Source organism: Scomber japonicus, chromosome 13 (assembly GCF_027409825.1).
Source record: "Scomber japonicus isolate fScoJap1 chromosome 13, fScoJap1.pri, whole genome shotgun sequence".
In the NCBI taxonomy this organism is placed as follows: Eukaryota; Metazoa; Chordata; class Actinopteri; order Scombriformes; family Scombridae; genus Scomber; species Scomber japonicus.
Genome location: NC_070590.1, coordinates 4,325,450 through 4,350,061, shown reverse-complemented (window position 1 = coordinate 4,350,061; position 24,612 = coordinate 4,325,450). Strand labels below are relative to the sequence as shown.

Below are 24,612 nucleotides of genomic sequence, written 5' to 3'. Positions count from 1 at the left end.
CTTTCTCTTTTTACCTCCTCACCCTTCGATAGCTCAGTTGGTAGAGCGGAGGACTGTAGGTTGATAAATGACAGGTATCCTTAGGTCGCTGGTTCAACTCCGGCTCGAAGGAGGAGTTTTTCATCACTGCCATGTTCTACTAGGTAGAATTTCAATGCAACTGCTCCAGAGATGGCTGGTTTTGTCACTTGATCAGTGGGACTTAACAACAGATGGTGCAATACGTGGCAGACCTCAATGTTGTATCGCATAGCATATCATGTTCCCTTTGTGTGGTGCTTTCTCAATGACTTTTAGTGGATTCTTAATAGGTTTATCATGAAAGTTCTTGGTTTCCTAAAAACAATCAGGTTGTGGAGGTGGCTGTTTTTCATGGTCAACCCATGATGTCGTTTTCCAAACGGAAATTGATGGAAAACCACTTTCTCTTTTTACCTCCTCACCCTTCGATAGCTCAGTTGGTAGAGCGGAGGACTGTAGGTTGATAAAAGACAGGTATCCTTAGGTCGCTGGTTCAACTCTGGCTCGAAGGAGGAGTTTTTCATCACTGCCATGTTCTACTAGGTAGAATTTCAATGCAATCGTTCCAAAGATGGCTGGTTTTGTCACTTGATCAGTGGGACTTAACAACAGATGGTGCAATACCTGGCAGACCTCAATGTTGTACCGCGTAGCACATCATGTTCCCTTTGTGTGATGCTTTCTCAATGACTTTTAGTGGATTCTTAATGGTTTATCATGAAAGTTCTTGGTTTTCTAAAAACAATCAGGTTGTGGAGGTGGCTTTTTTTCATGGTCAACCCATGATGTCGTTTTCCAAACGGAAATTGATGGAAAACCACTTTCTCTTTTGACCTCCTCACCCTTCGATAGCTCAGTTGGTAGAGCGGAGGACTGTAGGTTGATAAATGACAGGTATCCTTAGGTCGCTGGTTCAACTCCGGCTCGAAGGAGGAGTTTTTCATCACTGCCATGTTCTACTAGGAAGAATTTCAATGCAATCGTTCCAAAGATGGCTGGTTTTGTCACTTGATCAGTGGGACTTAACAACAGATGGTGCAATACCTGGCAGACCTCAATGTTGTACCGCGTAGCACATCATGTCAACTTTGTGTGGTGCTTTCTCAATGACTTTTAGTGGATTCTTAATAGGTTTATCATGAAAGTTATTGGTTTCCTAAAAACAATCAGGTTGTGGAGGTGGCTGTTTTTCATGGTCAACCCATAATGTCGTTTTCCAAACGGAAATTGATGGAAAACCACTTTCTCTTTTTACCTCCTCACCCTTCGATAGCTCAGTTGGTAGAGCGGAGGACTGTAGGTTGATAAATGACAGGTATCCTTAGGTCGCTGGTTCAACTCCGGCTCGAAGGAGGAGTTTTTCATCACTGCCATGTTCTACTAGGAAGAATTTCAATGCAATTGCTCCAGAGATGGCTGGTTTTGTCACTTGATCAGTGGGACTTAACAACAGATGGTGCAATACCTGGCAGACCTCAATGTTGTATCGCATAGCATATCATGTTCCCTTTGTGTGGTGCCTTCTCAATGACTTTCAGTGTATTCTTAATAGGTTTATCATGAAAGTTCTTGGTTTCCTAAAAACAATCAGGTTGTGGAGGTGGCTGTTTTTCATGGTCAACCCATAATGTCGTTTTCCAAACGGAAATTGATGGAAAACCACTTTCTCTTTTTACCTCCTCACCCTTCGATAGCTCAGTTGGTAGAGAGGAGGACTGTAGGTTGATAAATGACAGGTATCCTTAGGTCGCTGGTTCAACTCCGGCTCGAAGGAGGAGTTTTTCATCACTGCCATGTTCTACTAGGTAGAATTTCAATGCAACTGCTCCAGAGATGGCTGGTTTTGTCACTTGATCAGTGGGACTTAACAACAGATGGTGCAATACGTGGCAGACCTCAATGTTGTATCGCATAGCATATCATGTTCCCTTTGTGTGGTGCTTTCTCAATGACTTTTAGTGGATTCTTAATAGGTTTATCATGAAAGTTCTTGGTTTCCTAAAAACAATCAGGTTGTGGAGGTGGCTGTTTTTCATGGTCAACCCATGATGTCGTTTTCCAAACGGAAATTGATGGAAAACCACTTTCTCTTTTTACCTCCTCACCCTTCGATAGCTCAGTTGGTAGAGCGGAGGACTGTAGGTTGATAAAAGACAGGTATCCTTAGGTCGCTGGTTCAACTCCGGCTCGAAGGAGGAGTTTTTCATCACTGCCATGTTCTACTAGGAAGAATTTCAATGCAATTGCTCCAGAGATGGCTGGTTTTGTCACTTGATCAGTGGGACTTAACAACAGATGGTGCAATACCTGGCAGACCTCAATGTTGTATCGCATAGCATATCATGTTCCCTTTGTGTGGTGCTTTCTCAATGACTTTTAGTGGATTCTTAATAGGTTTATCATGAAAGTTCTTGGTTTCCTAAAAACAATCAGGTTGTGGAGGTGGCTGTTTTTCATGGTCAACCCATGATGTCGTTTTCCAAACGGAAATTGATGGAAAACCACTTTCTCTTTTCACTTCCTCACCCTTCGATAGCTCAGTTGGTAGAGCGGAGGACTGTAGGTTGATAAAAGACAGGTATCCTTAGGTCGCTGGTTCAACTCCGGCTCGAAGGAGGAGTTTTTCATCACTGCCATGTTCTACTAGGTAGAATTTCAATGCAATCGTTCCAAAGATGGCTGGTTTTGTCACTTGATCAGTGGGACTTAACAACAGATGGTGCAATACCTGGCAGACCTCAATGTTGTACCGCGTAGCACATCATGTCAACTTTGTGTGGTGCTTTCTCAATGACTTTTAGTGGATTCTTAATAGGTTTATCATGAAAGTTCTTGGTTTCCTAAAAACAATCAGGTTGTGGAGGTGGCTGTTTTTCATGGTCAACCCATAATGTCGTTTTCCAAACGGAAATTGATGGAAAACCACTTTCTCTTTTTACCTCCTCACCCTTCGATAGCTCAGTTGGTAGAGCGGAGGACTGTAGGTTGATAAATGACAGGTATCCTTAGGTCGCTGGTTCAACTCCGGCTCGAAGGAGGAGTTTTTCATCACTGCCATGTTCTACTAGGAAGAATTTCAATGCAATTGCTCCAGAGATGGCTGGTTTTGTCACTTGATCAGTGGGACTTAACAACAGATGGTGCAATACCTGGCAGACCTCAATGTTGTATCGCATAGCATATCATGTTCCCTTTGTGTGGTGCTTTCTCAATGACTTTAAGTGGATTCTTAATGGATTTATCATGAAAATTCTTGGTTTCCTAAAAACAATCAGGTTGTTGAGGTGGCTGTTGTCCATGCTCATCCCATAATGTCGTTTTCCAAACAGAAATTGATGGAAAACCACTTTCTCTTTTTACCTCCTCACCCTTCGATAGCTCAGTTGGTAGAGTGGAGGACTGTAGGTTGAAAAATGACAGGTATCCTTAGGTCGCTGGTTCAACTCCGGCTCGAAGGAGGTGGTTTTTCAATGACTTTAAGCAGATAAATGGTACTTTTTTTTAATGTTGTTGATTTTATTTTTAAAAAAAAGGTAGGATAGGTGGCTTGTTTTCATTAAATATATATTTTTGCCTTTAATATATAGGAAATGGGAGGTAGAGAGATTTTAATGACACACAGGACAGGATCACTTATCATAGGATTCAAACCAGTGTCCCCTGCAGTAAAGATAGCAACCTTTACATAAAGGGCAGGTGCTCTACCCACTGAGCTAAACACCTATACAGTTTACCCATTATGTTGAACATGTGTTAAATAAAACCTTACATGACATTACTTTCTGATGATTACAAAGTCAAGGATTCAGTGGCGGTACCTGTCTGTGTGGGTTAAAAAAAAAAGTGAAAGTGATTAAATTATTGAATAGTCTTGTTTTGATTTGTGTTGTTTGATTTATTCATTAATTTATTGTTTGCCTTGGGTTTGTGAAAGGCACTATATAAAATAAACTATTATTATTGTTTTGTTGTTGTTGTTCATGGCCATTACATGTCATTATAGGTATCATGACTACTAATATAATTATGTATCATAATTGGGATGATAAATTGGAATAAAGGAGTTATATTTTTGTTTTTTTTCTCTTGCTTTTATTTCATTCCTTCATTTGTCTTCAACTGGTGCATGTCTTTTCATTTTGTCTGATAATGTTTCTCTCTTTCTTTATTTGTTATTTGTTATTATGTTCAAAATAAGCTAAACTAAACTAAACTATAAGAAGACATGATGTGCAATGAGCAATAGAAAACATATCGTCTTTTTTTTTTGGCCCCCCCTCAATTTTTTTCCACATTCACCTCGACGAGAAATACTGTCACGTTTTAATCTTGCGAGATCACACCCATATGAAATACTGAATTATACTTAATTGATCTGCCAAAGAGCTGCCAATGTGTGTGTGTGTGTGTGTGTGTATTAACTACTATGAACTACAGATGCTGAACTACTGAACATTACAAAAACTACTTTCAAAGTGTTGGGGACAAACCAAAATCATAGAAAAAGTACAATAGTAGCTTTGTAGTAGTTTACAGTTCACCAGGGATGGATCTCCTGCTTTTAGTCAATTCTTATTTATTTATTTATTTTCTTCATTTTAATTGTTTACTCTCTGCTTGTTGTCATTGTACTACTTACACTTTATTATCCTTGGGTACTGTTGTATGACCACTGTCTCTGCTGCTGTATTTAATTTATTTGTGGTTCTTGTTTATATATATGTATGTTTTTAATGTATAATTTATGTATGCACTGCTGCACCTCATGCCCAATAGACAATAAAGTATATTTTATCTTAATTTTATCTTAATCTACTAGTCGAATTGAAGACCGATCATAACGCGTTATTTTTTTAATCGCGTTAATCGTGCTGCTTATTTTTTTGTCCCTTCAAAGCACCCATACATTCCTGACTCCTGCTGCAGCCATGGGAAACGACAACTACACGCTCCTGGGTGGCTCTTTCTACTTCAAACTATTCCCAGACGGATCAGTGGACAAATCGAAAGTAGTGTGCAGCTTTTGTCAAACTGAACTTAAATATCATCGCAGCTCATCGAGTCTAAGCTATCACCTGCGAGCCAAGCATTCAAATGTAGCTAACCAGGTACAAGCTAAACGGCAGCAGAAGCAAAGCACTGCTGCACCTGTGAAGACTGCACATCAACACAAACCTGTGGAACAAGATAAGTTAACTACAGCGATTGCAAAATGGGTTGTAATTAACAGCAGACCTGTGAATATTGTGGAAGATGCAGGTCTAAGAGATGTGCTCCGGGTTGCATGTAGTGATCAGTCTTATGTTTTACCCTCCAGGGGAACAATAGTTGCACGCATTCACAGCCTGTATGAAACAGAGAAAGCAACCAAATTGAAACTCCTGCAAAGTGCAAATACTGTGGCGTTGACGGGTGATCATTGGACGTCAGTGAGCAATCAAAACTACCTCGGAGTATCTGCACACCACATCGATACTAATTGGACTTTTCTATCTTTTGCTTTGACTGTGCGACAAACAGAAGAAACGCGCGTGCAGCATTTCTGGGAAGTTGCAGAGCGATGGGACATTGCGAGGAAAGTCACAACAATCGGTGCAGACGATGCTTTGACTTTAGTAACAGCAGCATGGCTTCAGGAGTACCAACACATGCCGTGCATTGCTCACAGTCTGCAGAGATCAATAACAGCAGCGGTCCTTCACAGCGGGTTTGAGCACGTGCTGGTTAAATGTCGCAAACTGGTCGCACATTTCAAGGATAGTCCAGCAAATGCAGCAGAGTTGAAACGAGAGCAAGCACAGAGAGGTCAAGATGTGGAGCCTCTAATTCAAGATGTGCAAACCAGGTGGAACTCGACTCTGAGTATGATCACCAGGCTGCTGAAACACAAAGATGCAGTCAGAGCTACACTTGAGCTTCACAAGCAAATAAACACTCCAGACTTTCTGACTGATGCTGAATTTGAGAAGATGGGAAAGCTTGAGACTCTCCTTGAACCCTGCAGGTAAGAAAGAATGAATCACAGTAAGCACTTATTTTTGAATCTGAGGCTTGATGTGTAGTGAATGGCTTTTATTTTGGTATCATTTGAAATGACATTTGCATCATTTATTTGACCAAAAGTAAGACTGAATGCTCCTGAAAATGTCAAATGGTGTAACCACAAAAGAATGATAATTCTTTAAATGAAATATTTTATCCACCTACAGTGTATTTAAGTGGACTTATACTAATAATGACTTCATTTAACCCTCCTGTTGTCCTCAAGTCTAGGAAGGGAGGAAGAAAGAAAGAAAGAAAGGGGGATGGAGGAGGGAAAGAAGGTAGGGGGAGGAAAGAAAGGAAGGAAGGAGGGAAGGAAGGAAGAAAAGGGGGTGGAGGGAGGAAGGGAGGAAAGAAAGAGAGAAGGAGGGAGGGAGGACAGACAGAAGGAAGGAAGGGAGGAAAGAAGGAACGAAGGAACAGTCAAAACAGACGGGGGCAATTTGACCCTGGAGGACGAGACGAAGGTTAAATAATGACTAACTGTTTCCTGGTCTCCATGGTAACCCAGATGAAATGTAATATTTAGAAAAATAGTATTCCATTAGCTTTATTTAATATAAAAGTTATAATGTAAGATCATGCCAAACTAGTTGATATGGTGTTAGGAAGGAAGGAAGGAAGGAAGGAGAGAGGAAGGAAGGAAGGAAGGAAGGAAGGAAGGAAGGTAGGAAGGAAGGAAGGAAGGAAGGAAGGAAGGAAGGAAGGATGTAAGATCATGCCAAACTAGTTGATATGGTGTTTTATTGACTATTTACTGTTTTTAAGCAACGTTCAATTATTTGGTACAAAGTTTTTATGGTTACACCACTTAGACATTTTTACCATAATCCTCTAATATATTCTCTCTAAATGGATTAAAAGCAGAAATTTGATGCTGGGTCCCCCTTTCTTCCTTCCTTCTTTCCTTCCTCCCTCCTACCTTCCTTACTTACTTCTTTCCTCCGTCCTTCCTTCCTCCCTGCCTTCTTTTCTTTACTCCCTTCCTTCCTTCTTTCCTTTACTCCCTCCCTCCCTCCCTCCCTCCCTCCCTCCTACCTTCCTTCTTTCCTTCCTTCTTCCTCCGTTCCTTCATTCCTTCCTTCCTCCCTTCCTCTTTTCCCTTCTCCCTCCATCCCTCCTTCTTGTTTCCTCCTTTCCTCCTTTCCTATTTTCCTCCCTCCCTCCTACCTTCCTTGCTTCCTTACTTCTTTCCTCCGTCCTTCCTTACTTCTTTCCTCCGTCCTTCCTTCCTCCCTGCCTTCTTTCCTTTACTCCCTTCCCTCCCTCCCTCCCTCCCTCCTCCCTTCCTTCCTTGACTCAAACTCTTTTTTTAACAGTCATTAATCGCTCTTTATCTTTCATGTCAGGTATGTGACTGAGCTCCTCGGGGGGGAGCAGTACGTCCCCTGCTCGGTGGTCCTGCCTGCGCTGTGCCATCTCTCCCGGCTGATGGAAGTATCTGAAGACGATCCGGACTACGTGTGCCAATTCAAAGGGTCCTTCACCTCCGACCTTTCGATGCGGAGAGAAACCATCAACACCCAATGGATGAAAGTGGCGACCGCACTCGACCCCAGATTCAAAGATCTGAAATGCCTCCCCAGATCCGAGAGGGAGGAAGTGTGGAGGCTGATGAAGGAAGAGAGCGCCAAGCAGTGTCACGTCAAAGAGGAAGTGACAGAACCACCGAAGAAGAAGATGAGCCTCTTGGTTGCGTCCGACTCGGAGGATGAAGAGGAAGCAGCAGCGGCGGCGGCCGATACTCCTGTGGATCGGTACAGAGCGGAGCCGAGCGTTTCCATGGAGACCTGTCCGTTGAAGTGGTGGTCTGCCCATGCGGGGGTTTACCCGAGTTTGGCTCCTCTGGCGCAGAAGTACCTGTCGACGCCGGCGACGACGGTCCCGTGCGAGAGGCTGTTCTCGCTGTCGGGTCACATGGTGCAGAAGAAGAGAGCGGCGCTGTCCAATGAGAACGCCACCAGGCTGCTCTGCCTCAGCGAGTGGCTCCGAGAGAAGAAACAGGAAGAGAAGTAAAGACAGCAGCTCTGAATGTTGATGGTTGCAAAAAGGATGGAAAACTTCTGGTAAATATGGGAATTAACCTTCCTGTCGTCCTCCTGGGTCAAATTGATCCTGTCTGTTTTGACTGTTCCTTCTTTCCTTCCTTCCTTCCTTCTTTCCTTCCCTCCTTTCCTTCCATTCCTTCTGTCTGTCCTTCCTTCCTCCCTTCCTCCCTTCCTTCTTTCCTTCCGTCTTCCTTCCTCTTTTCCTTTCTCCCTCCTTCCTTATTGTTGTTTGTTCCCTCCCTCCTACCTTCCTTCCTTCCTTTCCTTCCTCCCTTCCTTCTTTCCTTCCTTCTTTCCTTCCTTCCTTCCTTCCTTCCTTCCTTCCTCTTTTCCTTCCTCCCTCCTTTCCTTCCTTCTTCCCTCCCTCCCTCCTTCCTACCTTCCTTCCTCCCTTCCTTCTTCCTTCCTCCCTCCCTCCCTCCCTCCTACCTTTGTTCCTTCCTCCTTTCCTTCCTTCTTCCTCCCTTCCTTCCTTCCTTGACTCGAGGACAACAGGAGGGTTAAACTGACTAAATGTTGAAATTTTTTGTTTCGTTTAAAAAACAAAAACATGTTGACTGATTTATTTGTGATTCGAACTTTAATAAAAACTTTAATTGAACAACAAAAAGATAAATGTTGAGTAAAATAAACATTTTCCCTTCTAGATAAATCATAATGTTCATGTGATGGAGGGATGAAGGGCTTTGCATTAAATCTGGTTGTTGTTAACAAAGATGTGTTTTTCTAACAAGTTCTTCTTCTAGTGTTACATCTCATTTCAGGTGATGTTTAGTTTAGTAGAGATTAGTTTAGTTTATATTTGTCATGTTGCCATTCTTTGTTCTTAACCTTCCTGTCGTCCTCCCGGGTCAAATTGACCCCGTCTGTTTTGACTGTTCCTTCCTTCTCTCTTTCTTTCTTTCCTTCCTTCTTTCCTTCCTCGTCCCCTTTCCTTCCTTCCTCCTTTCCTTCCTCCATCCCCCTTCCTTCCTTCCATCTGTCCTTTCATCTCTCCTTCCTCCCTCCTTCTCTTTCTTTCTTTCCTTCCTTCTTTCCTTCCTCGTCCCCTTTCCTTCCTTCCTCCTTTCCTTTCTCCATCCCCCTTCCTTCCTTCCATCTGTCCTTCCTTCCTTCCTCCTTTCCTTCCTTCCTTCCTCCTTTCCTTCCTTCCTCCCTTCCTTGACTCGAGGACAACAGGAGGGTTAATCTTTACCAGAACTGATGAAATGCTAAATAACTCAGTTTCTGACTGAAAAGTATTTGTTAATAACACTAACTCTTCTTTCATGTGTCATTCTATGCACACATATATATAAACACACTTCCTTTATATATATATATGCATGTTTATCACCACAATGTTCATAAATATATTATAATAATATGTATGCCTCGGTTTTATATTTGTTAATCGTATGTACTGTTAGTGTATTACACATTCTCAACATGCAGGTTCCTGTTTGTCCATAATGATTGTTGTCAATAAAGTTAAATAAAAAGAAGCAGCGATGCGTCATGTATACAAATTTCCTTCCTTCCTCCCTCCTTCCTTCTTTCCTCTTTTCCTTTCTCCTTCCCTCCTACCTTCCTACCCTTCCTTCCTCTTTTCCTTTCTCCCTCCCTCCTTTCTTGTTTCCTACCTCCCTCTAACCTTTGATCCTTCCTTCCTTCCTTCTTTCCCTTCCTTCCTTTCTCCCTCCCTCCTACCTTCCTTCCTCTTTTCCTTTCCCCCTCCTACCTTCCTTCCTTGCTTCCCTCCTTCCTTCCTCCCTCCCTTTCCTTCCTTGTTCCTCTCTCCTACTGTACCTTCCTTTCTCTTTTCTTTTCCCCCTCCCTCCCTCCTAGCCTACCTTCCTTGCTTCTCTCCTTCCTTCTTCCCTCTTTCGTCCCTTCCTTTCCTTCCTCTTTTCCTTTCTCCCTCCCTCCTACCTTCCTTCCTCTTTTCCTTTCTCCTTCCCTCCTACCTTCCTTACCCCTTCCTTCCTCTTTTCCTTTCTCCCTCCCTCCCTCCTTCGTCCCTTCCTTTCCTTCCTCTTTTCCTTTCTCCCTCCTTCCCTCCTACCTTCCTTCCTCTTATCCTTTCTCCTTCCCTCCTACCTTCCTTCCTTGCTTCCTCCTTCCCTCGCTCCTACCTTCCTTCTTTCTTTCCCTTCCTTCCTCTTTTCCTTTCTCCTTCCCTCCCTCCTTCCTTCCCTCCCTCCTACCCTCCTTCCTTCTTTCTTTCCCTTCCTGGCTTCCCTCCTTCCTTCCTCTTTTCCTTTCTCCATCTCTCCCTCCCTCCTACCTTCCTTCCTCCCTCCCTTCCCTCCTTCGTCCCTTCCTTTCCTTCCTCTTTTTCTTTCTCCCTCCCTCCCTCCTACCTTCCTTCCCTCCTTCGTCCCTTCCTCTTTTCCTTTCTCCTTCCCTCCCTCCTTCCTTCCTCTTTTCCTTCCTTCCTCTTTTCCTTTGTCCGAACTGATCATTATCAATAAAGTAAAATAAAAGGCGGCGTGCTGCATGATGAGTTTGATATTTTATTGACATAAGATGTGGTACTGTGACAGGTTTTGCAATAACAAATCATTTACAATAAGATTACAGCAACAGATGTGAGAAACACTCTCCATACATTCTGTACTGCTGGCAACAATTATGGATATATATATACGTCTGGTTTACGTTTGTGTGGGAGTCCTTCCCTCCCTCCTTCCTTCTTTCCCTTCTTTCCTTCCTCCCTCCTTCCCTTTCTCCTTCCCTCCCTCCTACCTTCCTTCCTCCCTCCTTTCCCTCCTACCTTCCTTCCTCTTATCCTTTCTCCTTCCCTCCTACCTTCCTTCCTCTTTCCCTCCCTCCTACCTTCCTTCCTTCTTTCTTTCCCTTCCTTCCTCTTTTCCTTTCTCCTTCCCTCCCTCCTTTCTTTCCCTTCCTTCCTCCTTCCCTCCCTCCTACCTTCCTTCCTCCCTCCTTTCCCTCCTACCTTCCTTCCTCTTATCCTTTCTCCTTCCTTCCTGGCATCCCTCCTTCCTTCCTCTTTTCCTTCCCTCCTTTCCTCCCTCCTACCTTCCTTCCTTGCAACCATCCATCCTTCCTCTTTTCCTTTCTCCTTCCCTCCCTCCCTCCTTTCTTCCTTCCTCCCTTCCTTCCCTCCCTCCTACCTTCCTCCTTTCCCTCCTACCTTCCTTCCTCTCATCCTTTCTCCTTCCCTCCTACCTTCCTTCTTTCTTCCCCTTCCTTCACTCTTTTCCTTTCTCCTTCCCTCCCTCCCTCCTACCTTACTTCTTTCCCTTCCTTCCCTCCTCCCTCCCTCCCTTCCTCTTTTCCTCCGTCCGTACTGATCATTATCAATAAAGTAAAATAAAAGGTGGCGTGCTGCATGATGAGTTTGATATTTTATTGACATAAGATGTGGTACTGTGACAGGTTTTGCAATAAATCATTTACAATAAGATTACAGCAACAGATGTGAGAAACACTCTCCATACATTCTGTACTGCTGGCAACAATTATGGATATATATATATACGTCTGTTTTACGTTTGTGTGGGAGTCCTTCCCTCCCTCCTACCCTTTCTCCTTCCCTCCCTCCTACCTTCCTTCCTCCCTCCTTTCCCTCCCTCCTCCCTTCCTCTTTTCCTTTCTCCTTCCCTCCCTCCGTCCTTCTTTCCCTTCCTTCCTGGCTTCCCTCCTTCCCTTTCTCCTTCCCTCCCTCCTACCTTCCTTCCTCCCTCCTTTCCTTCTCTCCTCCCTTCCTCTTTTCCTTTCTCCTTCCCTCCCTCCTACCTTCCTTCCCTTCCTCTTTTCCTTTCTCCTTCCCTCCCTCCTTCCTTCCTCTTTTCCTTTCCCCTCCCTCCCTCCTACCTTCCTTCCTCCCTCCTTTCCCTCCTACCTTCCTTCCTCTTATCCTTTCTCCTTCCCTCCTACCTTTCTTCCTTGCTTCCTCCTACCTTCCTTCTTTCTTTCCCTTCCTTCCTCTTTACATTTCTCCTTCCCTCCCTCCTTCCTTTCCTTCCTCCTTCCCTCCCTCCTACCTTCCTTCCTTCTTTCTTTCCCTTCCTGGCTTCCCTCCTTCCTTCCTCTTTTCCTTTCTCCTTCCCTCCCTCCTTCCTTCTTTCCCTCCCTTCCTGGCTTCCCTCCTCCCTTCCTCTTTTCCTTTCTCCTTCCCTCCCTACCTTCCTTCCTTCTTCCTCTTTTCCTTTCTCCCTCCTTCCTCTTTTCCTTTCTCCTTCCCTCCCTCCTACCTTCCTTCCTTGCAACCATCCACCCTTCCTCTTTTCCTTTCTCCTTCCCTCCTTTCTTCCTTCCCTCTTTTCCTTCCTCCCTTCTTCCCTCCCTCCTACCTTCCTTCCTCCTTTCCCTCCTACCTTCCTTCCTCTCATCCTTTCTCCTTCCCTCCTACCTTCCTTCTTTCTTCCCCTTCCTTCCCTCTTTTCCTTTCTCCTTCCCTCCCTCCCTCCTACCTTCCTTCTTTCCCTTCCTTCCCTCCTCCCTCCTTTCCTCCCTCCGTCCATACTGATCATTGTCAATAAAGTAAAATAAAAGGCGGCGTGCTGCATGATGAGTTTGATATTTTATTGACATAAGATGTGGTACTGTGACAGGTTTTGCAATAACAAATCATTTACAATAAGATTACAGCAACAGATGTGAGAAACACTCTCCATACATTCTGTACTGCTGGCAACAATTATGGATATATATATACGTCTGGTTTACGTTTGTGTGGGAGTCCTTCCCTCCCTCCTTCCTTCTTTCCCTTCTTTCCTTCCTCCCTCCTTCCCTTTCTCCTTCCCTCCCTCCCTCCTACCTTCCTTCCTCTTATCCTTTCCCTCCCTCCTCCCGTCCTTCTTTCCCTTCTTCCCTCCCTCCTACCTTCCTTCCTCCCTCCTTTCCCTCCCTCCTCCCTTCCTCTTTTCCTTTCTCCTTCCCTCCCTCCGTCCTTCTTTCCCTTCCTTCCTGGCTTCCCTCCTTCCCTTTCTCCTTCTCTCCCTCCTACCTTCCTTCCTCCCTCCTTTCCCTCCTACCTTCCTCTTTTCTTTCCTCCTTCCCTCCCTCCGTCCTTCTTTCCCTTCCTTCCTGGCTTCCCTCCTTTCCCTCCTACCTTCCTTCCTTGCTTCCTCCTTCCCTCCCTCCTACCTTCCTTCCTTCTTTCTTTCCCTTCCTCCCTTCCTTCCTTCCTCCCTCCTTCCCCTCCTACCTTCCTTCCTTCTTTCTTTCCCTTCCTGGCTTCCCTCCTTCCTTCCTCTTTTCCTTTCTCCATCTCTCCCTCCCTCCTACCTTCCTTCTTTCTTTCCCTTCCTTCCCTCCCTCCCTCCTACCTTCCTTCTTTCTTTCCCTTCCTCCCTTATTCTTTTCCTTTCTCCTTCCCTCCCTCCGTCCTTCTTTACCTTCCTTCCTCTTATCCTTTCTCCTTCCCTCCTACCTTCCTTCCTTGCTTCCTCCTTCCCTCCTACCTTCCTTCCTCCTTCCCTCCCTCCTACCTTCTTTCCCTTCCTTCCTTTCCTTCCTCCTTCCCTCCCTCCTACCTTCCTTGCTATCCTACCTTCCTTCCTCTTTTCCTTCCTCCATACTGATCATTATCAATAAAGTAAAATAAAAGGCGGCGTGCTGCATGATGAGTTTGATATTTTATTGACATAAGATGTGGTACTGTGACAGGTTTTGCAATAACAAATCATTTACAATAAGATTACAGCAACAGATGTGAGAAACACTCTCCATACATTCTGTACTGCTGGCAACAATTATGGATATATATATACGTCTGTTTTACGTTTGTGTGGGAGTCCTTCCCTCCCTCCTTCCTTCTTTCTCTTTTTTCCTTCCTCCCTCCTTCCCTTTCTCCTTCCCTCCCTCCTACCTTCCTTCCTCCCTCCTTTCTCCTTCCCTCCTACCTTCTTTCCTCTTTTTCTTTCCCCCTCCCTCCCTCCTACCTCCCTTCCCTCCTTCGTCCCTTCCTCTTTTCCTTTCTCCCTCCCTCCCTCCTACCTTCCTTCCCTCCTTCGTCCCTTCCTCTTTTCCTTTCTCCTTCCCTTCTTCCTCTTATCCTTTCTCCCTCCCTCCCTCCTACCTTCCTTCCTTCTTTCTTTCCCTTCCTTCCTTGCTTCCTTTTCTTCCTCTTTTCCTTTCTCCTTCCCTCCCTCCTTTCTTTCCCTTCCTTCCTTTCCTTCCTCCTTCCCTCCCTCCTACCTGCCTTCCTTCTTTCTTTCCCTTCCTTCCTCTTTTCCTTTCTCCATCTCTCCCTCCCTCCTACCTTCCTTGCTATCCTTCTTTCCCTTCCTTCCTCTTTTCCTTTCTCCTTCCCTCCCTCCTTCCTTCTTTCTTTCCCTTCCTTGCTACCCTCCTTTCCTTCCTTCTTCCTTCCCTCCCTCCTACCTTCCTCCTTTCTCCCTCCCTCCCTCCCTCCTTCCTTCCTCTTTTCCTTCCTCCATACTGATCGTTATCAATAAAGTAAAATAAAAGGCGGCGTGCTGCATGATGAGTTTGATATTTTATTGACATAAGATGTGGTACTGTGACAGGTTTTGCAATAACAAATCATTTACAATAAGATTACAGCAACAGATGTGAGAAACACTCTCCATACATTCTGTACTGCTGGCAACAATTATGGATATATATATACGTCTGTTTTACGTTTGTGTGGGAGTGCAAAGACAACGCTGCTTTAAAATAAAAACAAAAATATGACACCTACAGTACAACAGAGACATGAATTGAGAGATATTAGAATATATATATTTTTTTAAATCCACAGCCTAAATGAAGAAAGGAATAAAAAGGACAGTGGGTTCATGCAGGCACATAAATGTAGTTTAAACATGAGAGTATGAAAATAGTGTCACCAACACGATTGATACGCTGGGAAAAAAAAAAGAAGCTATTTGAATTTCATTATCAGGGTTATAGCAATACAATTTAATTTTTATTACCTACACAAACTACAACCATCACTGGACTACATCATGAGCCTCGATGCATGAAGCACTCCAACGCTCTACAGCACACACACACAACGCCAACACTAGAGGGTTAATATTAACAACTAGTGTATTAAAAAACATAAAAATTGGCTTTTATTTTATTTTATTTTTTTTAAAATCAGCAACATTTTGTGTGAGAATGCTTGGTCCTGGAAAAGTTTGGTTGGGGCTGCCGTGCCTCAGGTTTTTAAAAATTGGCTCTACAACAAATATGGCATTAAAGATTAAAAAATAACAAATACACCTGCATTAAAAAAGATAAAAAGGAAAAACACATTTAAAGCGTATTACAGAGTGGAAACTACTGCAACAATAAAGCCAAGTTAAAGAAAAAAGAAAAAAAAAAGGAAACACACACAGAGGTAGATGCACAATAAATAGGAAATGACAGTATTTATGATGTGGCTGCAATAAATGGAGTCATTAGAAAGAAAAAGCATTTAAAATATACTAGAAACAAGAGTGGCATTGGTGTGTGAACTCATATAATCAATAGCTGCTTTAATCTGTAGTTTGTGTAGTGGTTCCAAAATGAATGATTGAAAGACTTTTATTTTGAAAATAATGGCGATGTTTGTAAAAATTAACAAATTTGAAGCTTTTTAAGCCCCGAAAATGTAAAATACTAACTTCACTGAATGTGTTAACCCTCCTGTTGTCCTCAAGTCAAGGGAGGAAGGGAGGAGGGAAGGGAGGAAGGAAGGGAGGAAGGGAGGAAGACAGAAGGAAAGGAGGAATGAAGGGAGGAAGAAGGAAGGAAATGAGGGAGGGAGGGAGGGAGGGAGGAAGGAAGGAAAGGAATGAGGGAGGGAGGAAAGAAGAAAGGAAAGAAGGAAGGGAGAAAGGACAGAGGAAAGAATTAAGGAAGGTAGGAGGGAGGAAGGAAAAGAGGAAGGGAGGAAGGAAAGAATGACAGAGGAAATAAGGAATGGAGAAAGGAAAGGAATGGAGGAAGGAAGGAAAGAAGGACAGAGGAAATAAGGAAGGAAGGAAGGAAAGGAACAGTCAAAACAGACGGGGTAAATTTGACCCGGGAGGACGACAGGAAGTTTAAATAGTTTCAACATTATTTTCAACTTTTGTCGTTTTTTAAATTTGTTCGAGCCATTTAATGTGTTTTTTTGTAATTTGGCCGTTAAAACACTTAAAAATGGACAAAATAAGACATTTTTATTATTATAGCTGAAGTGGAAGAAAAAAAAGAAAAAAAGAAAAAAAAAAGGTGGAGTGCCAATAAATGCAAAGGCCAGAAACCAGTAGTGTAAACCTGGAGCTTCTAGCACATTGCCGCCATCCAACATTAAGATGCCTCGCCAAAATAAAAGAAAATAAAATCACAGTATGCACCGATTAAAGATTAAAGATTAAAGATTAAAGAAATACATTCATGAGAGTAATTTAAAATAAATCACAGGTTGGAAATCAGCAATGAAATGCCATAATTTAGATTTTTAACTAATGCTATATTTAATCTCTCATCTGCATTTTTTACCTTTGTGCAGCTTTTATTTTGAAAAGATGGAAATTTTAAGTATTAGAATTAAAAAGAAGCCGTGTTATAGTTTGTTATTACAGCAAAAAAAAAAAGATCTATGGTCGTTGAATGTATTTTTTGAATGATCCTCCGAGAGGCAAACCTGCTGTAGAAATGGCATCGGCAGCTTCTGACACACACACACACACACACACACACACACACACACACACACACACACACACTAGTGGCAAAAAGGAACAAATCAATACTGTTTTATCCTGCAGGTATACGAGTGAAGCAAAAACCAGTATCAAAAATAAACTGATGAACTTGAAACTTGAGGAGTGAGCCGAGCACAGTATATAAAATTCAAAGAAGAAGAAAAAGAAGAAGACGAAGAAGAAAAAGCGATGGCTTCACAGACAATAAAGGGAAAAGATTTATATATTTTTCCCCATTCAGGACATTTTGTTTTTTATACCATCAGTCACATCTGAACAACATTAAGACACTAAAAGTTAAGGATGGAATGATTAGACACGGTTGGTTTTTATCACTTGGGAGGTAAAAAAAATTAAAATGGGAGAGTTTCAATAATAAGAGGATTCAATAAATGCTTTAAAACCGCCAAAATAAAAGAAGCATTAAATGTTGTTGTTTGTCATGATGCCCGTCAAAAACAATTACACACTACTTTTATTTTGTTAATTAATCTCTAATCTCTTAAATTTGTTACTCCTGATTATTTAGATTCTTTTATTTTGGCGGTTTTTTCCGCTAGGTGAAAAAGGAAAAAAATGATAAAATGCTGCTGTTTGCTGTTTGTCGTCATGGCGATGCAGTAGACGCTAAAAGTGGTACAGCAGGTCAGTTCTTCAGCACGGAGTCGTACATCTGGTACACGTACTGAGAAACCTCGGGGGCCCGACACTTGAGAGAGAGCTGTGAGGAGGAGAAGAAGAAGAGAGGAGAAGATTCAAGGTAAGTTCACAACCTCTTCTATCTGAGAATAACTTAAACATATTCTTTTTTTTTTTTTGTGGACCGAGATTCAAAAAGGAAGGAAGGAAGATAAGGTAGTAAGGAAAGATGGAAGGAAGGGAGGGAGGAAGGAAGGAAGGAAAGACGGAAGGACGGAAGGAAGACAGTAAGGAAAGTTGGAAGGAAGGGAGTAAGGAAAGATAGAGGGAAGGAAGAAAGGAAGAGAAGGAATGAGGACAGTAGGGAAAGAAGGAAGGAAGGAAGAGAAGGAAGGAAAGATGGAAGGAAGGAAGGAAGGTAGGAAGGTAGGAAGAGAAGGAAGGAAGGAAGGAATACAGTAAGGAAAGAAGGAAGGAAGGAAGGAAGGAAGGAAAGATGGAAGAAAGAGAGGAAGGAAAGATGGAAGGAAAGAAGGTAGGAGGACAGTAAGGAAAGATGGAAGGAAGGAAGGAAGGAAAGAAGGACGGAAGGAAGGAAGGAAGGAAAGAAGGACGGAAGGAAGGACGACAGTAAGGAAAGAAGGAAGGAAGGGAGAGAGGGAGGGAGGGAGGGAGGGAGGAAGGAAGATAAGAGAGTAAGGAAAGAAGGAAGGAAGGAAGGAAGACAGTAAGGAAAGAATGAAGGAAGGAAGGGAGACAGTAAGGAAAGAAGGAAGGAAGGAAAGAAGGAAGGAAGGAAAGAAGGAAGGAAGAAAGATAAGAGTAAGGAAAGACGGAAGGAATGAAGGAAGAGAAGGAAGGAAGACAGTAAGGAAAGATGGAAGGAAGAAAGAAAGAAAGAAAGAAAGAAAGAAAGAAAGAAAGAAAAAGTTTTGAACAAATGAGGTCTGTAAAACATCACATTTAGGCTCAATGAGACAATCCCCCCCCTCCTTTATGTTGTCATGGCAACGACTCGGAGTGATGAGTACTGTTACCGTGTAGTTGGGGTTTCCGGGTTGGATGCGTAGCTCGGCCAGGATCCAGATGCCGTTGGTGAGTTTGAGGGACTGGTAGAGCATGTCCTGACCTTCTACGTTCCTCTTAGCGATGGTGTAGATGTTGTTATTCTGCAGCTTCCCTGATACCGTGTCTGCAACGACCCGAAAGAAAGAAAGAAAGAAAGAAAGAAAGAAAGAAAGAAAGAAAGAAAGAAGTAAAAACATTATTACTACTTCATTCATAAAAACACACACATGAGAGAGACAAGCTGGAATCACTAAACTGTAAGGCTGCTCCATTATGGAAACCTTCCTTCCTTCTGTCCTCCCTTTCTTCCTTACTTCCTCACTTCCTTCTGTCCTTCTTTCCTCCCTTTCTTCCTTCCTTCCTTCTTTCTTGCCTCCCTCCTACCTTCCTTCCTCCCTCCCTCCTTTCTTTCCTTCCCTCCTTCCTTCTTTCCTCCCTTTCTTCCTTCTGTCCTTCTTTCCTTCCTTCCTTCCTTCCTTTCCTTCCCTCCTTTCTTTCCTTCCCTCCCTCCTCCCTTCTCCCTCCTTTCCTTCCTTCGTCCTCCGTCTTTTCCTTCCTTCCTTCTTAACTTCCCTCCTTCCTTCCTTCCTTCCCTCTTTCCTTCCTTCCTTCTGTCCTTCTTTCCTCCCTCTCTTCCTTCTTTCGTACCTTCCTTCTGTCCTTCTTTCCTCCCTTTCTTCTTTCCTTCCTCCCTCCCTCCTTTCCTTCCCTCCTTCTTTCCTGCCTCCCTCTCTCTTACCTTCCTTCCTCCCTCCCTCCTTTCCTTCTTCCCTCTTTTCCCTCCTTCCTTCCTTCCCTCCTTCCCTCCTTCCTTCTCACTTGATTTCTAACCTCAGTAAACGTTTTCAAAATGTGTTTATGGTCTCAATCGCTAGTTTAAAGCCTTCTTCAATGCAGTATGATGTTCATTTGGGACATTTTGGCCTCCCTGATTTTATATGTGACGATAAAGCAGGGTATGCATTAGGGGGCGTGGCTACGTCCTGATTGACAGGTTGATTGACCAATGTCCTCGAGATCCAGCCCTCGCAACCATAGCAACCTCCCCGCTCCTCCCATGACTCCGCCTCATGCCCATATAAGTAGAATCAGTGTTTTTATTTTTCCCAGCATGCACCTGAAATTTTCAAGATGGCGCTGCCTAGATTCGAAACTCTTGGCTTCCGAGCAGCAGTCCACAAACCAATGGGTGACGTCACGGATGTTACGTCCATTTCTTTTATACAGTCTAAATTTCCATGAATTGAGCAGCCTTACTGTACTTCTAGGTTCTATAACACTAATAAAAGCACCGACTAATAAAGACTCTGCTACTATCAGGGAGCTGGTGGTAAATTAGCTAGGTATGCTAATAACAACGGTACAATCATGAGCATCTTCTAAAAGGAAAGAAGAAGTTGGAGGCGTCCGTCAGGTACAGAGGAAGAGGAGTATCCTGAGATAAGCATGGAGGTGGAGAAAGAGAACATAAGAGAGAGAGAGAGAGAGAGAGAGAGAGAGAGAGAGAGAGAGAGAGAGAGAGAGAGAGAGAGAGAGAGAGAGAGAGAGAGAGAGAGAGAGAGAGAGAGAGAGAGAGAGAGATGTAAGAGTTGTTAGATTTAAGAGGAAATCATTAAAATGTGAAAATAAACGTATGAATAACTTGCACACATTCTTTTATTTCCTTCCTTTCTTTCTTCCTTCCTTCCTTCTTCCCTTTCCTTCCTTCCTCCCTTCTTCCCTTTCCTTCCTTCCTTCCTTCCTTCCTACCTACCTTCCTTCATTTCTTCCTTCCTTCCTCCCTTCTTCCCTTTCCTTCCTATCCTTCCTCCCTTTCTTCTTGCCTTTCCTCCCTCCTTTCCTTCCTTTCTTCCTCTCTCCTTTCCTTCCTTCCTTCCTTCCTACCTACCTACCTTTCTTCCTTCATTTCTTCCTTCCTTCCTCTCTTCTTCCCTTTCCTTCCTTCCTCCCTTCTTCCCTTTCCTTCCTTCCTTCCTACCTACCTTCCTTCATTTCTTCCTTCCTTCCTCCCTCCCTTCTTCCCTTTCCTTCCTTCCTTCTTCCCTTTCCTTCCTATCCTTCCTCCCTTTCTTCTTTCCTTTCCTCCCTCCTTTCCTTCCTTTCTTCCTCTCTCCTTTCCTTCCTTCCTTCCTACCTACCTACCTTCCTTCCTTCATTTCTTCCTTCCTTCCTCCCTTCTTCCCTTTCCTTCCTTCCTCCCTTCTTCCCTTCCTTTCTTCCTTCCCTTCCTTTCTTCTTTCCTACCTTCCTTCTTCCCTTCCTTTCTTCTTTCCTACCTTCCTTCTTCCCTTTCCTTCCTTCCTCCCTTCTTTCCTCCTCCCTTCCCTTTTCCTTCGTTCCTCCCTCCTTTCCTTCCTTCCTCCCTTTCTCCTTCCTTGACTCGAGGACAACAGGAAGGTTAAGGATTATATTTTGACATCACTTTGTCTTCTGCTTTCCATCATTTATACATCACAGTGATCATGTGACTCATCTCAGCAAAGAAAGTCATATTAAACTGGTCAGCTGGTTTTTATACTGAATGAATTTCTTGAACAGGAAATGGATGAAATGCAGGAATGACAAAGTGAGAAATATAATAAATCTTAATTTTAAAAGACATATATTTGGGCTAATCCCTCTTTACCTGCATTGAGGTGGCATTCCTTTATCTGGTACTGAAGCTCATTTTCATTAGGAATGTCTTTCCAGGTAGCGAGGAACACCTGTCGCTCTGGAGAGAAAACACAAAAAACACAAAACAATGATAATAAAGAACAAATATCCACACAGAGAAACACGAGGCTTTATTATTGGATGGTTGATGCAGCTCTAAAGCCCAATTTCCACCGGGTCTGTCAGCGGAGGGTTACGGCTGCACTGCGGTCACCGGAGTTGATAGGTGCCTCTATAATCAATGAGACTGTTTCCACAGGGAGCGTCTCAGTGCAATCAATCCGCAGCATTTCTATTTTTGACGGAGCCGTTTCTAACTCGCGACAAACTCAACAGAGCAGATTGCACCAGACAGGAAGTCAGACACTGAATCGGCATATAATAAAACTTCCGCCTTTCAAAATAAAACAACCCGTGCAGCCTCCCGATCGTATTTCAGCAGCAAACAGGAATTAAACAGACAACTACTGACACATGAGATAAGCACAAAATCTAAGAAAATTACCAAATCAACTAAATTTGAGCAAGTTAACAAAATTGGGCTTTTTAGTTGCGCTGCTACTACAGTAATTACGGTAGACTGAAGGCACTCATTCAGATTTGATTGCGCTGCTACTACAGTAATTACGGTAGACTAAAGGCACTCGTTGGGACTTGATTGTGCTGCTACTACAGTAATTACGGTAGACAGAAGGCACTCGTTGGGATTTGATTGTGCTGCTACTACAGTAATTACGGTAGACTAAAGGCACTCGTTGGGATTTGATTGGGCTGCTACTACAGTAATTACGGTAGACTAAATGCACTCGTTGGGATTTGATTGGGCTGCTACTACAGTAATTACGGTAGACTAAAGGCACTCGTTTGGGTTTGATTGAGCTGCCGTAATTACTGTATTAACAGTGCAACGTCATTTTAAAAGGCAGATTTCTCTCCCAGAGCTCCGCTGCTGTAACGCTCCCGGCGTGAGTTGACACCGAGCAGAGGACGGAGCTAAACTGTAGCACTGATGGACCCGGTGGAAATCCCCAGTAAGAGGGTTTTTATTGGTTTAAATTACTGTATTTTGTGTTTTAAGGAATCACTGCAGTCTTAAAAGTATATTTTCTGGACCATTTTACATTCAGTGTGATATGATATGAAGTGTTTTTTCCAAGGTATTCCTGCTTCAGTGACGGTGTGAAGATGCTGGGTTTTTTAAGTCGTGAGTAACAATCATACCCATTTTTCCGTCCTCGACGAAGAATATGTTGAGAGGGATGAGTACGCTGAAGTAGAAAACGTCGATGTTGTTCTTCACAGCCACCTGTGTACGACAGAAAAATAGATGAGCAGTAAATATTCTGCACTTTGTATCATGTGACAAAAGAAATAACACTTAATTATGACTGTGAACATATCAGGAAAGTGATTTAGTGTGGAAGTGTGATGTTCGTAGTGATGCTCCGATCAGCATTTTTGGGGGCCGATACCGATCCCTCCACCTTTTACTGTCCCTGCTGTAAGGCTCCAGACGTCGAAACGTTTCACTTACGGTGAGCTGAGTGACGGGTGTCTTTGGGAAAGCTGAATACTTCCAATAATACTGATAATAACCAATAATAATAATTACCTGAAGATTATTGAGCGGCTCCATCTTCATGACCGGCCCGATGGTGTTGATGGGCAAAGAGACCTCGATGTTCTGGCTGGGCATCAGCGGAGTGTGAATGGGGAGAGGACTGGTGGGAATCATCCCGAAACTACACCGAGAAGAAAAAGAAGAAAAAGAAGAAGAAAAGAAAATAACTTTAACCTTTGTGTCGTCCTCCCGGGTCAAATTGACCCCGTCTGTTTTGACTGTTCCTTCTTTCCTACCCTCTTTCGTCTCTTTCTTTTCTCCCTTCCTTCCTTCCTCCCCATACCTTCCTTATATCCTCTGTCCTTCCTTCCTCCTTTCCATCCTACCTTCCTTCTTTCCATCCTTCCTTCCTCTTTCCCATCCTTCCTTCCTCCCTTCTTCCTCCTTTCCTTCCTTCTTTCTCCCTTCCTCGCCCCTTTCCATCCTTCTTCCTCCCTCCCTCCTTTCCTTCCTTCTTCCTCCCTTCCATCCTTCATTCCTCCCTCTCTTCTTTCCTTCCTTCTTCCTCCCTCCCTCCATCCTTCCTTCCTTCTTCCTCCCTTCCATCCTTCCTTTTCTCCCTTTCATCCTTCCTTCCTTCCTCCCTCCCTGCCTTCCTTCTTTCCTTTCTTCCATCCTTCATTCCTCCCTCCCTTCTTTCCTTCCTTCTTCCTCCCTCCCTCCATCCTTCCTTCCTTCTTCTTCCCTTCCATCCTTCCTTTTCTCCCTTTCATCCTTCCTTCCTCCTGTCCTTCCTTTCCTCCCTTCCTCCTCCCTTCCTCCCTTCTTCCCCCCTTCTATTCTCAAAAAATGTGAAAGTCTAACTGACCTGTTCTTGTTGAACTGGACAGCGAAGTCGGTCATGTGTTGCAGAGCTTTATTAGTGAAGCTCATGTCCATGTACATGTGACCCTGACGACGAGAGAAAGTCCCGGAGATCTCCAGACCTTTAGCTTTCACTGCAGGCAGCCACACCTGGAACACAACACATTTTATACAGTAATTAATGCTGTAAAGCTATTAAAGTAGCAGCAGTTTCATTTTCCTGCATGTCACCAGCACAACACTTAAAGACCGTGTAAAGTGAATTCAGACATTTTCTTCTAAACACATTAAATAGGTCATAAATGTATTTCTAAAAAAAGGTGTAAAAAGCATTTCAACCGTTTAGATTTGAATTGTGGAGCTAGGCTTCACAAACTGTGTTTCAACATTTCTGTGTTCAGGATTTAGTGATTAGCATAAACCCGCCCCTGCTGCTGTAGACTGTAGAGGTATAAATACATTCAGCACACACTACTACTACTACAGTCTACAGTTAGTTTAGTTAGCCGCCAAGCTAGCAGCTGAGTTAGCTGCCGAGTTAGCCGCAGAGCTAGCAGCAGAGTTAGCCGCCGAGCTAGCAGCTGAGCTAGCCGCAGAAAGCTCTCAGACGTAGCGTCCATGTTTCTGGTAGAGGTGGTGACTTTGATTGACAGGTGACACTTGGTAGGGGGCGGGGCTTCAGCATTTGGTAGCAGAGAAAGAGGCTGATTTTTACACAACTTTTAAGCCTGATTTCATATATTTGGCGATTTATTTTAATCATTCAAATTTAGCAGGGTGGTTAACAACACACTTTTCTGTGATACGTCAAACTCAGAACACATATTTATTCTTACTTTACACGGACTTTAAGCTTTCAGCCTTTAAAGGTGAGAAATTAATCTTATCAGACTGTAGTTGTGTGAACTCACAGCTTTTGGAGCTACATAGCCTCCGGTAGTGATGGCCATGCCTGTGGAAAGCTCAAACAGATCGTTGAGTCCGCTGCTGACGGCCGGAGGAGCGGGTGTCGGCGACGGAGCGAAAGTACTGGGGACAGACGACGGGATGAAGTTCTGTCCCACCTAAAACCATG

At 43.5% G+C, this 24,612-nt stretch overlaps 2 protein-coding genes and 6 non-coding genes across 9 annotated transcripts in view; 7 read left to right on the top strand and 1 right to left on the bottom strand.

Annotated features, from left to right (window-relative positions):
* Nucleotides 1-22: 22 nt before the first annotated feature.
* trnay-gua (transfer RNA tyrosine (anticodon GUA)) lies at nt 23-112 on the top strand. Its single transcript is given in 2 exon segments — nt 23-59; nt 77-112. It is a non-coding gene; the product is annotated as a tRNA-Tyr (tRNA).
* Nucleotides 113-863: 751 nt separating this feature from the next.
* trnay-gua (transfer RNA tyrosine (anticodon GUA)) lies at nt 864-953 on the top strand. Its single transcript is given in 2 exon segments — nt 864-900; nt 918-953. It is a non-coding gene; the product is annotated as a tRNA-Tyr (tRNA).
* Nucleotides 954-1,284: 331 nt separating this feature from the next.
* Nucleotides 1,285-1,374, top strand: trnay-gua (transfer RNA tyrosine (anticodon GUA)). The gene is given in 2 exon segments: nt 1,285-1,321; nt 1,339-1,374. It is a non-coding gene; the product is annotated as a tRNA-Tyr (tRNA).
* Nucleotides 1,375-2,126: 752 nt separating this feature from the next.
* Nucleotides 2,127-2,216, top strand: trnay-gua (transfer RNA tyrosine (anticodon GUA)). The gene is given in 2 exon segments: nt 2,127-2,163; nt 2,181-2,216. It is a non-coding gene; the product is annotated as a tRNA-Tyr (tRNA).
* A 331-nt stretch (nt 2,217-2,547) lies between these two features.
* trnay-gua (transfer RNA tyrosine (anticodon GUA)) lies at nt 2,548-2,637 on the top strand. Its single transcript is given in 2 exon segments — nt 2,548-2,584; nt 2,602-2,637. It is a non-coding gene; the product is annotated as a tRNA-Tyr (tRNA).
* A 331-nt stretch (nt 2,638-2,968) lies between these two features.
* On the top strand, nt 2,969-3,058 carry trnay-gua (transfer RNA tyrosine (anticodon GUA)). Its single transcript is given in 2 exon segments — nt 2,969-3,005; nt 3,023-3,058. It is a non-coding gene; the product is annotated as a tRNA-Tyr (tRNA).
* Nucleotides 3,059-4,944: 1,886 nt separating this feature from the next.
* Nucleotides 4,945-8,079, top strand: LOC128371780 (E3 SUMO-protein ligase ZBED1-like). The gene is made up of 2 exons (XM_053332155.1): nt 4,945-6,025; nt 7,413-8,079. The coding sequence occupies exons 1-2, from the start codon at nt 4,950-4,952 to the stop codon at nt 8,077-8,079; spliced, it is 1,743 nt and encodes a 580-aa protein (XP_053188130.1). The 5' UTR covers nt 4,945-4,949.
* Nucleotides 8,080-17,280: 9,201 nt separating this feature from the next.
* ap2b1 (adaptor related protein complex 2 subunit beta 1) overlaps nt 17,281-24,612 on the bottom strand; it is a 29,358-nt gene continuing 22,026 nt past the window's right edge. For both annotated transcript variants that reach the window (XM_053331184.1, XM_053331185.1), the window contains 7 exons: nt 24,449-24,601; nt 23,542-23,687; nt 22,725-22,854; nt 22,334-22,418; nt 21,084-21,170; nt 18,427-18,581; nt 17,281-17,471 (listed from right to left, as the gene is read on the bottom strand). In XM_053331184.1, coding sequence (XP_053187159.1) covers nt 17,397-17,471; nt 18,427-18,581; nt 21,084-21,170; nt 22,334-22,418; nt 22,725-22,854; nt 23,542-23,687; nt 24,449-24,601 — 831 coding nt within the window. In that variant the 3' untranslated portion in view covers nt 17,281-17,396. The remainder of the gene's footprint in view (nt 17,472-18,426; nt 18,582-21,083; nt 21,171-22,333; nt 22,419-22,724; nt 22,855-23,541; nt 23,688-24,448; nt 24,602-24,612) is intronic.

Bases quoted from the DNA above. Each gene is read 5' to 3' on its own strand.
- LOC128371780 (XM_053332155.1), top strand. From the start codon at position 4,950: ATGGGAAACGACAACTACACGCTCCTGGGTGGCTCTTTCTACTTCAAA. The intron at 6,026-7,412 runs GTAAGAAAGAAT...CTTTCATGTCAG, and splicing joins ACTCTCCTTGAACCCTGCAG to GTATGTGACTGAGCTCCTCG.